The sequence below is a fragment of the Choloepus didactylus genome, chromosome 13, assembly GCF_015220235.1.
Source record: "Choloepus didactylus isolate mChoDid1 chromosome 13, mChoDid1.pri, whole genome shotgun sequence".
NCBI lineage: Eukaryota > Metazoa > Chordata > Mammalia > Pilosa > Megalonychidae > Choloepus > Choloepus didactylus.
In genome coordinates, this window is record NC_051319.1 from 75,350,200 (window position 1) to 75,361,512 (window position 11,313).

At 51.9% G+C, this 11,313-nt stretch overlaps 1 protein-coding gene and 2 long non-coding RNA genes across 4 annotated transcripts in view; 1 reads left to right on the forward strand and 2 right to left on the reverse strand.

The window, feature by feature from the left end:
- LOC119507568 overlaps positions 1–11,313 on the reverse strand; it is a 136,019-nt gene that overhangs the window by 38,284 nt on the left and 86,422 nt on the right. The gene's annotated exons all lie outside the window — the stretch shown is intronic.
- LOC119507569 lies at positions 701–3,542 on the forward strand. Its single transcript, XR_005211311.1, has 3 exons — positions 701–948; positions 1,282–1,463; positions 3,061–3,542. It is a non-coding gene; the product is annotated as an uncharacterized LOC119507569 (long non-coding RNA).
- Positions 1,933–10,712, reverse strand: LOC119507565 (protein Shroom1-like). 2 transcript variants are annotated; one of them, XM_037800728.1, is made up of 11 exons: positions 10,509–10,712; positions 7,910–8,056; positions 6,352–7,362; positions 6,185–6,240; positions 5,766–5,945; positions 5,017–5,589; positions 4,789–4,930; positions 4,409–4,681; positions 4,064–4,294; positions 3,772–3,826; positions 1,933–3,402 (listed from the first exon to the last, which is right to left on the reverse strand). In XM_037800728.1, exons 1-11 carry the CDS (start codon positions 10,539–10,541, stop codon positions 3,344–3,346), a joined length of 2,760 nt encoding a protein of 919 aa, XP_037656656.1. In that variant the 5' UTR covers positions 10,542–10,712; the 3' UTR covers positions 1,933–3,343. The 2 variants fall into 2 exon arrangements, with proteins under 2 accessions (XP_037656656.1, XP_037656657.1); XM_037800729.1 differs by lacking the exon at positions 3,772–3,826 and having other exon boundaries at positions 3,365–3,402; positions 10,509–10,588.

The window sequence follows — 11,313 nt, forward strand, 5'->3', positions numbered from 1 at the left end:
CAGCAGTGGATGGACATATTGACAATAATGAATAATATTGTTATGAACATTGGTGTTTAAGTTTTTGTGTGGACATAAGTTTTTATTTCTCTTGTATATACCTGCACAAAGCTTTTTCTTTATTAGAGAAGTTGTAGGTTTACCAAAAAATCATGTAGAAAATACAGAGAGAAAATACATCTCTCTCTCTCTCACACAGAGTTTTCCCTATTATTAACACTTTGCATTAGTGTGGTAACTTTGTTACAACTGATGAAACAATTATAATTATAGTATTATGTGTGCTCCCATAGTTTACATTAGGGTTGACTGTTTATCTTGTACAGTCTTATGTTGTTTTTTAAAAATTTGTATTTACATCCTAAAATTTCCCCTTTTAACCATATTCAAATATAAATTCAGTGGTGTTAATCACACTCACGATGCTGTCACCACCATCCATTACCAAAACTTTTTCATTAACCCAAACAGAAACTCTGTGCCAGTTAAACATTAACTCCCCATTCCCTACTCCCACTCAGGCCCCTGGTAACCTATGTTCTAGTTTCTGACTCTATGAATTTGCTTATTCTAATTATTTCATATGATTGAGATCATACAATATTTGTCCTTTTGGGTTTAAAGAGGGTTTTTGTTTTGTTTTGTTTTGTTTTGTTTTTTAACTTACTGAATGAAACTTTTATAGAGTCTCAGATAGGGATCTGGGTATTCTTTAGGGTTTTCGGGACTACTGTTGACTTGGGCTTATCATACTGTGGTCATTTGGCATGACCAGCTAGGTTAAGCTTGCATAGGTGTAACCTCCAGGACAACCTCTTGACTCCATTTGAATTCTCAGGGAGGTTTTTGACTTGAACTTCTGTCCCAGCCTCACCCGTCTCAACTGCCACACCTCTGGACTTGAACCTGTTAATCATGGGCAGTGCCAGATATCTCTGCAGGGAAGAGGTAAGAATGATGGGAGGGAAAGGAAGGAAAGGGAGGGAAGAGAGAGAGGGAGAGACAGAGAGAGGGTGAGAAGGAAAGAGGAAGAGAGAGATCCAGATCTTTCTCCCAAGGCGGGGAACCTCCTAGTGGGAAGTGGTTGCTGATTTAAATTTCAATGACAACAGGAAAACACCCATTGTGACCATCTAAGTAGTAGCCAGGCTGTGACTGTAACATTCCGGGGTCATTGAGAGGATTGTTTTACCGCGATTGCCGTTCCCATGCCCCCAAATCTCTCACCCCTTCTCTCCGCGGTCCTTATCCACATTTGACTGAAATTTCCTCTTCTTTAAGGTTCTGATTTACACTCAAATCAACAGCACTGCTATTTGTTCCAGTGAGGATCCCTGAGGATTACGCCAGCCCCTCCCAGAGTACGTTCTGTGCCGAGCAGGCTGTTCAAGACAGATTGAGCACCGGTTTGGGGCACCGCGGAACACTGCTTCCCCATTCCGTTTCCAATGTACAGTCTGAAGGTAAAAAAGCACACCAATTAACTCCACATGAGGAGCAGCAGCGGGGGCGGGATGAGGCGTGGGGGAGGCTGTAGCGCAGTTGCCCGTTGCCTGGCAACGGCCCAGCCGACGCCAACCCTGGGCAAAGGCCGCAGTATAGCAACCGGCAGTCGCGGGGGTCATGGAGGCTGGGGCGCAGGCGACTTAAGGAGGTGGGGACAGAAACCCCAATGGGGACACGTGTAACTCTTTTCCACGGAAGGCTCATTTTTTATACTGGTGAGCGAGTTCCACGTCCCTGGCCTCCCTCCTCCGCATTTCCCATTAACCAACAACTTTCCAACGAAGGCGCCTAGTGGCAAAAGAGAGTGAGACATCCTTCCTCTGTCCGACTGGCCAGAATTCTTTTATGACAGAAGCAAAAAGGCTCAGCTCCAGCTTTCAGGCCAAAGAGGGGCACTAACTGCTCAGCAGGGCAAAAGAAAATTCCTGTGGCTAGCCCCGGCTTTGCTAGTTGGGAAGGCTGCGGTAGTGAAGTACAGGTAGAAGCTTTCACCATAAGGGGAGCAGTGCCCTCTGCTGGCAGTGTCCTGGAGGTTGGCATTTATGGACTTGGCAGTATGCAAAGTCTGTCAGCCTGGGATGCCAGTACTGAACATGTATGGTGAGTTTATTCTTACCCTCTGAAGGGATAACTGTAAGGAACAAACAGGAAGGAGATAGGCAAGATAGAGGGACAGGGGTACAGGAGATGTGACCCTACTTTTGGGGCTCTCTTGATCTTGTCAGACAAGCACAGAAGCCTCATATTTCCCTATGGAGAAAACCAACACAACCAAAATGCAATTTAACAGGACAATGGCATACTTTGGCTTCCGGGGTGCTTTGTCTGAAATATGCCATTTCCACTGACTCAGTGGAGGACATTAAGTGTGTTTCTAAGAATATCACAATGAAAGACTGCAATGGGGACTATACAGAGCAAAAGGCAGAAACAAGTAGATTCCATCCAGGGCACGTCTATCAAAGAGAGCTGTGGCACTAGGCTGAGGACCTTGGAGTGGAGGTCCAACCCACAGTGTTCAAACGACAGAAGCAAAGCATAATGTTAGAACCCACAGCAGCCTCAGCAGGAGCCCCATATGTTTTTTATAAAAAGGCACAGTGTGAGCATTGTTCTGTGCTCAAAAGCTCGACTGTTATAACTAATGCTTTTGGTATGAATACGACCATTTAAAATTCCCAACCAGTTGCACTTAGTGACAATAAGCATCAGAAAACAAGCCTAGAAGCAGATATTTCTCACTTTGGGGTCAGTTGGCTTTAAAAACACATATGCATGCCTTAATGTACCCAAGTTCCAAAAATAGACTAATCATTTGCTTGAACAATGTTTTTGCCCCTGGCGTTTGCAGCTACAGATACAGAAACAGATTTTCACATGCCTGAGAATTAATGTTGATTCTATCTGTGGACACAGGGCTGGTGCACAAATGGAGGGGAGTGTGCCCAATGTTTCATTCCACTCCAGCCCCTAAATTCCTACTCCCAACTCCAGCTCACCCCCAAATCAGCCTCTCTAGCACACAACTAGAGCTGCCTCTCCCCAACATTGCAGGTCTCCATCCCTCACCTCCAGCTTTCACCCCTAGGCCTGGCTGATCACTGGAGTTTCCAAAGGAGAGGTGAGAAAATTCATAATTGAAAGAGGAATAAAATTCTTTTTACCTTAGAATGAATGCCCCTAAATGCCCACGTATACTGGACATTTGTCAGGGATTTTAGGCAGCAAAACATATGAATCCATTTTCAATTTGGGAGATTCCCTATCCCTTGAGTCTTGAATGGAGGGAGTACCCCCACTTCCACAACTGAAGTTGAAGGCTTGGGTAGGAACCAGCCTAGGAGAACTGGACTCGGCCAGTCAGACTGAGGCTTTTGCAGGAGTGATGCACAGTCACTGGAACAGTTAGAGATGATTTGTGTTAGTGCAAATTGAGGGCCTAGCATGTACTTTGCCTCCTCTTTTCAAGCCTGATTTTCCAGTCTTCCCAGAGATTCCCAGTCCTTACTGAAGTCCTGCCAATAAATCCTTTTTCTGCTCAGTCAGCCAGCATTGGTGTTCATAGTTGGTAAACAGAAGCCCCCACCCCACCCCTAGTGGCACACACACTTCTCAGGTAAATTTTTATTGGGGTGGGGGTGGGGTGGCCCTTTTGCATCTTAAGTTAAAGTGCTCCTCTGGCTTGTCTGTCTCCAACTGTGAAGGAGCCCCTCTCTCATCACAAAAAGGGGGAATTGCAGTTTTTAAGATCTATAAATTAATTACCAAATAATCCCCAAAACTTGAGTAAGGCCACATGAGAACACTTGGAAGGATTATCCTGGAAACAGAGGACACCCCCGGTCAGGGTCTCCCCTATCCCCTAAGGTCCTGGAGCCCTCAAAGGAAAAGCATCCAGTAAATCAAGGTCACCCCCAGTTAAGGCAGGGGCAGTCCCCACCCGCATTGCCTGGAACTAAATGAGGGGAGGAGGGAAGGGCGGTTTATCCTGAGGATGGGTCTCTGGGGACCAGGCCGGCCTGGGGCACAGGGTGCTATGGCCAAGGCCACTCCTCACGGCATCAAGTTGGTCCTGAAGGAGCCGGGCACGATCGTCCAGGCTGCGTTTCTGGGCCAGGACCACAGCCTTGCCAGCCAGCAGAGAGCAGTAGGTGCGCAACCCCTCAGCTGGTAGTGCCCGCACAAGCACTTTGCGCAGAGCCCGCTCCCGCCGCGCCACGTGCTCCTTCAGCTCCTTGGCATCCTCCTGCTGCCGCTGCAGGAGCCGGAGTCGCTGGAGAAGAGAGGCCTGAAATCGCGAGGAGAGGGTGCCATGAGCGGGGCAGGAGAGCAGCGGCTCCCAGGATGGTTCCAGAGGAGACCGAAGGTGCCTCCCCGCTCTCCCCGTCTGAACCCCTTTTACCCGTTCTTCGGGGTCACCATCTGCGCCTGCCCATGCCAGGGCCTGGTGCACGCGGGCCAGGCGGCTGCCCAGCAGCAACAGGAGGCCAAGCACTCGCTCCAAGTTGGCCATGAACCGACTGAACCGCTCTAGCTCCCGGGGTGCACAGGCTTGGCCCACAGCGGTCTCCAGAGCTTCCTCACACCTGGCCCACACCTGGGCCATCTTCCGCAACTGCTCCTGCTCTGCATAAAGATCCCACAGCATCTTTTGGAGAAGGTCAGCTAGCTCCATCTGCAGGGAGGGCCTGGGTACTCAGGGATGGGGTTAAGCCTCTACCTTCTGAGCCCAGACTCTGGGCTTTTGCCCCACCTGGCCTCCACCAGACCCTCCACACTCACTTTCTTAGCCTGGATGCTATTGATTGGCTCAGGGCACCCCTGGCCACTTGGCTGGTCAGGCATAGTGTAGGGGGTAGGGTTTTCAGACCTTGTCTCCTCCTGAGATGTTAGCAGAAGATGGGTGGAGCTGAGTAGACAGGACCTGGTGACAAAGCCAGAGCTCCCTGGGTTTTACTGCCCCAGAGTCTCAGAGCTTAGAATCTGGAGTCCCTGGTACCCCTCACTCACCGTGGCTCAGAAGTAACTGCAGCCTCCTTTCCAGCCCCCCCAAAGGCTGGCCCCATTGTAGCCCGGACCTCAGCTAATGGAATCAGCCCATCCAGCAGGTCCAGGTGTGGCTCTGGGCTGGGGTGGGGGACAAGGGTGTCACTCAGAGAGGGATCTAGCCTGGCCAGCTCCTGAACCAGCTCTTCGAGGTGCTGACTGGGCCACGTTGGCCTGGAACCAGGCTGGCCAGTGCCCCAGGCCAGGGCAGTGTGGTTAGGGGGCCCTGGAGAATCATTGCTTGGAGGTCCCAAGGCTTCAATTGGGAGAGGTTTGAGAGGATCACTCTCTGTAGTTGCAGGGGGGTCAGTGATCAGTTGTCCAGTGGGGTCATCCATGGTTGGGATGTCACCATTTGCAGCCCCAGGGAGGTTGCGGCATGTGGGCCTGGAGACACCCACAGAACTGTTCACTCCCTGCCAGCAGTCATCTGCTCCTGCAGTCTCTGGGCACTCATGGAGGGGGTTCGCCATGGGAATTGTAGCCCGACCTGTCCTGTGGCCCAGGTTAGATCCATGCTGGTCAGAAGCACAAGTGCTGAAAGTGGAAAAGACACTAGATCAGAAAAAGCTTTGGCCACAAACAAGTGGTGGCCTCCAAAGGCCACATGCCCTTATCTGCACCACTTGGACCCCCAGGCTCCAGGTAGAATTCCGTGCCCTCTAGCATTTTGTGGATGTTTGTGATGGGGGCGGAAGCAAGAGGGAATTCACCTGGTTGGGAGCCCCTGAGAGGCACAGGAGTCTTCTTCCAGGAAAACTTCATCATCAGGCAGGGAGGGGAGCCGGGTAGGCACAATGCAGGTTTCTGAGACTCTCTTCTCACAGGTGGCAGGGTTGCTCTGGGGGCCCTCTGTAGGACATACCACTGCAGCCTCCTTCTGAGTTAGGAACCTGGAGGCAGGGACCCCACACTGACCATAGTGAACAGAAAGGAAGTTCTTGGTGCTGCACTGAGGAGATAGTAGCATGTGTGTGTGTGTTGACCAAGGGAGGGGTGCAGTTTGCAAAAGACAGAGTCAGAAGGCTCAGAATGAGGGGAGGGTGGGGATGGAGAGACTCTGCTTTCTTGGGCAAGAACTATGAAAGCCGCCTCCCCCAACTTTAGTCCCTAGAGTGGCTATGTCTCTCACCTGGAAAGTTTGGTCTGACAAAATGGTCTGGAGGGTTCTGCAACTTGGGGAATGGCCTGGCAAGGTGAACAACAAACAACACTCAGATGAAATGTGGTGTGAGTTTTCAGTGTTCCAGATTCCTCACCTCCAACCCCCTCTCCCTGCCTCCCCAATCTCTTCCATACCTGGACAATAGATCTGGTCCCTTCTGGACCTCCCCAGGAGCCCAGGACATCATCTGAAGCACTCCAGCTCTGACTGGCAGACCTGTAGGCCTCACCAACTTTCAAGGACCCAGGGTCTGGGTTGGCTGTGCCTGGGGGCTGGATACTGGGCCGCCATCCTATCTGATGGCCTTTGAACCCCGCCAGCGCCTGATGCTGCATCTCCTGGGGCTTGGACCTGGAAAAGCCAGAGCTGAAGCAAGCCTCACCGGAGCATTCCCCAGCCGGCCCAGCGCCCCTACCCATGCGATCCAGCTTCCCGGGTTCCGAGAAGCACCACTTGAGCTGCTGGTTAGCGAGGCGACCCTGGCCGGTGATTCCTTGCGTGGAAGGCCCGGAGTGTGTCCCCTCCACCTCCCCGCCCGGGTGGCTGAGTGAGGCGGAGCGCGGGTGCACCGCGGCTGGCCGTGCCGGTGCAGCAGAACGCAGGCGAGCGGGCAGGCTCATGCGGAGCTCCTTGCGCTGGAAGGACGTCTCCCGGAGCACTCGCCGCTGCGCGCCCTGTAGCCGCAGGCGGTAGGCAGCCCTAGAGGCCGGTGGGCTGAGCGGCTCGGCAGCCCGTGCTGCGGCCTCGGCCGCCAGGGCGTACAGCAGCGGGGTGGCCTGTCTGCTGAGCGGCCCTGGAGTCACGTGGACGTCTGGTGGGCGCGGCCCACTGCCGGCGGTGGACTCAGGCCAGGGCCGCGGGGAAGTGCGGTGGACGGCGGCAGACGCGGGGCCCGGGCCGCCCCACACCACGCGCACATAGTCCCAGTCTAGGTAAGGGGAGGCGTCGGTCCCGGGCGATGGTGTGTGAGGCTCAGGACCGTTGGAGACCGTGGAGAAAGAGCTATAGGCAGAGTCAGCGCGTGTCGACAGCCGCCGCAGGTCAAGGCTGTGAGTGGATGAGGCTGGGGATGTGCGGTTACCACCAGAACCCAGGGCCTCCATGGCTGAGGTGGTGGGTGCTGAGGCTAGTTGGCTTTGTGGGTCCTGGAAGAACATGGATGGGGGTGGCGAGCTGAGGAGCTCCGGGTTGGAGTTAGAACAGCCCCTCCACCACATAGAGCCAAGTGCTGACATGTCCCTTCCCTGGTTCCTCTGCCCCTGCTGGCATTCCCCCCACATGAATTTTGGCAGAATTACCTAGGGGTCAGGGATGGCAAGGGCTGTAGGACAAGCCCTCGGGAGCAGCTGTGGAGGTCAAGGGCCTCAGCTCAGTCGAAGGAATTGGTGTTCTCTGCTGGGGCTCCCCCAGACCTACAGCCCTAGCTTCTACCCTGGTACCTCCTTGGGCCCTGAGCATGAGAACATACATATTCTCCTTTCTTCTCCAACCCCATTCCACCCAGGCTGCTTTCTGGACACTCTGTTCGCTTCTCCATTGATCTTGCCCTGATAAACAGTTATTGAGAATTCTGAGGTCACAAGAGAGCAAAGAAAGGAGGGGGAGGAGACCCAGGTCATGGGGCAGGGGCAGTTTCACAGCCTTCCTCCCTCCCTATGTGCCGGTTATTTTCCAGGCACTTTATATATTTACCTTGATCCTCTCAACTGATATCTCCGTTTTACGGATGAGAACACGGATGCTCTTGAAGGGGGTGGAGGTTAGAATGATGTGCCCAGGGTCACAAAGCTGGTAAATGGCAGAGCCCTGCCTGGAATCACTGCAACCAGGATCAATTTCCTAGAAACAAATCCTCCTCAAAGCCAATTTCCCCTGTTCCCCCACCCTCCCCTCACCCCACCTCTAGCCACTGCCTGAAGCCTTCATTAAAGCCTAAACTCCTTTGTGGGAGTTTGAGGTGTCGCCCCACCTCCCCTCAAACTATTGGCAGGTTCCAGAATAATATGGTCCCTGCTTCTGAGACTGCCTTTTGTCTAGGAATGACCAGCCCACCTGCCTCTATGCCCTCTATTCTTGTTCCTCCTATAGGACTCAGCTCAGAGGTCTTTTAACCTTTGGGGAGCCCTGCAGTGTCCTGAGCACAGCACTCACCACCCTGCATTGTTGGCTTGCTTGTTATTCCTGCCTCCTATCCCACCCCTGAGCTTCCTGACGACAGGCCCTGATCTTAGTCACCTCTGTTTCGCAGCACCTGGCACTGTGCCTGGCATGTAATCAGTGTTAAATATTTGGTTAATGGCCAGGGAGGGAGCAGGCTTGCAGGGAGAACATGTGGGAGTGGTGCTGGTAGAGAAAGAAGAGGCCTCCCTTAGCCTCTGCCCACCCATCTCTCTCTCCCTATCGACTTTTCTGGGGAAGGGGACAGAATGGGTGGAGGAGTTGCCACCATAGGCACTGACCAGGTTATTCATGCAACATTAGGAACAGAGAGGGCAAGCACAGCTTGAAGCAGGACCGGCCAGAAACCCATACCTCCCCAGCCCTGGGAGGGAGAGTGAGAGGAGGAGTTGCATCGGTGTGCAGTGCCCAGCCTGGAACCATGACTGGGGCAGGTGGGGCTCTCTATGAGCTATGGGGACTTTGCGGGGTGGGTTGCCTTCCTTGAGCTGCTTGGTAGGGAGTACAGAGTAGGGTAGCCTGTAGCAGGGGTAGGGACTGAAAAAACAGATTCATCTGAGCCTCCTAGATACTATTTGGAGCTCTGGGTCACCCTCTACTCCCTTCCCTGAGGCCCAGAACGCTAGAGATTCCTGGTCAGGATAGGTAGGGGGTTAGGTGGTCAGAGAATATAGTGTTTCCTACAGGCAGCAGCTACAACATTCCCAGGAAGGGCTCTCAGCAGACCTGGTACCAGATATCGCCCACCAGGGGCATTTTTATGTCCACCAAGCCCAACCCTGCAATCCAGTCCTCACACTCAAATGTGAGGACCTTCTCCTTCTGCAATGTGTTTCCACTCTCTGGACTTCAGAAGGATAAGAAGAAAACAGCTACTCTGAGCAGCAGTCCTTGGGAGGACAGTCACCTCCTCTAGGAAGCCCACCCTGGCTGCCCAGCCACTGGCCCTCTCTCTGCCTAGTCCTTCTGAGCCCAGCCAGGGAGCACTGTATATACTGGTTCATTGCTCTCATGCGTGCCCATGTTAGCTTGCTGCATCTACAGACAGGAGTGACGTTCAAACACAAAGATATTTCCTCAAAAAAAGACCTTGAAAACCTACCTTATTTGTGGGTTACTGTGTTGACAAAGGATTCTGAGTTCCCCAAATAAAAACAGCTTGAAGTGGGCAATAAAAATGTGTATACATATTTGTCTTCTTATTGAGCCTAACTTGTCTGGAGGATGTCTTTGCAGTGCTAACCCTGGCAAGTTGATGCCCTTTGCAGAACCTGCTATGCCAGATGAACCCAGCTGCTATGAGCTGGGCTGCTGAGCCAATGCCAGCTGTCAAACAGGAGTCCAGAGGCTGGAGCTCAGAGATCTCTGAGGACATTTTGCCAAGCCTCTCCAGAGCTGGGGGAGCAGCATGGAATCCCTGCTAGAAAACTACCAGACTTGGAGTCCTGGGGAGTATTTAATACACATTTGTCACTTGAATGAAGGAGTGAGGGAGGAAGAGGAGACAAAGATGATTTCAGGGTTCAGAGCTGGAGACCTGGGAAGTAGAGGCACCAAGCTCAGGAACGAGAAAGTGGGAGGGGTGCTGGTCAAAAGGTCTAGTGGTCTCAGTCTGGGCCTGTGGGCTTTGCGGTGTCTGTGGCAAGTTGGGCAGTCAGCTGGGATGTGGATCTGGAGCTCAGGAGAAGGGTTGGACCAGGTAAGCAGGCAGACTCAGGTTTTTACTTAGAGGTTATAGGGGAAATAGAGGAAGACAGTTTCTGGTGGGTAAAACTGCACTAAGGCAATGGGAGGAGATTCAGGGAGGGTGACAGGACAGGAGCAGGAGAACGGACCCCCTCAAATGCAACAAATGATCAGGAATTTAATGGAACCTCTCTCACAAGCAGCCTCATAACTGACCCTTCTGTGAAGGGGTTGTCCAGGCCGCGCCTCCTGGCCCGGGTCTTCCCTCAGTACCGGCTCACTGTCTGCATGGCGGGCTCCCTACCACCCTGAGCTCCTGGGCGGCCGCGTCTTGAATCCCAGCACTCTAGATCGGTTCTGGCCGGACGGGCGTTCTGGGGAGTTCTGAGGCTGTCCCTCTCCCCGGCACATCGCACTCCGCACTCACCCCGCGCTCTGGGCCGTGGCTTACTGGGCTCATGAATTGCTCCAGTCCAAACGCGGCGTCTCCAGAGAGACTTAACCCTGAATTCAGCTTTCACGATCCCACTTCCAAGCCTTTGCCCATCCTGTTTTCATAGCCTAAGGTGGGTAGCAGTCTTTCAAAAACATCCGCTTCTTGAAGACTTCCCAGGTACACCCCCCCTCCCCTTTGGAATCAACCCCCTGGTAAGTGCCTGGAGAGTTTCATTTTGCTAAGTAACATAATCAATTGCATGCTTTTCTCTCTTCCACTAGGTGGTAAGCAACTCAAAGGCAGGCAGGCTGTATCTTCTTTCCAGACAGCCCAGCTCACTATCTTGCCACCAAAGATACTCAGTAGATGTTTGCTGAATTAAGTTATAGGAGTGTAGAAGAGGAAGATGACACACCTGGGGCAGCTGCAGAGGCTTTATGGGGGTGGGATTTGAGCTGAGCTTAAAGGAGGGGTAATATTTAGTTGGAAATGGCACTGTTATTATTCTGAGTAGATTGCTTAATACTAGTTACAGTGTAAACCTATCCTAAAGTTCTCTTTAAATCAAAGGTTTTAAGATTTTGCACTTGCATTTTTAAGCTAAAAGAATATAATATTTATAAATAAAAACAAGTGGTCTAAAAAATGAAAGTGTCATCAGAAAACAAAATTAAAAGACAAATGATAAATTGGAAAAATATTTACAACATAAATAACAAAGGGTTAATAACTACATATCAACAAGAAACATATTAATAAATGAGTAAAGGAAATAGACACTTCACAAAAGAACAAA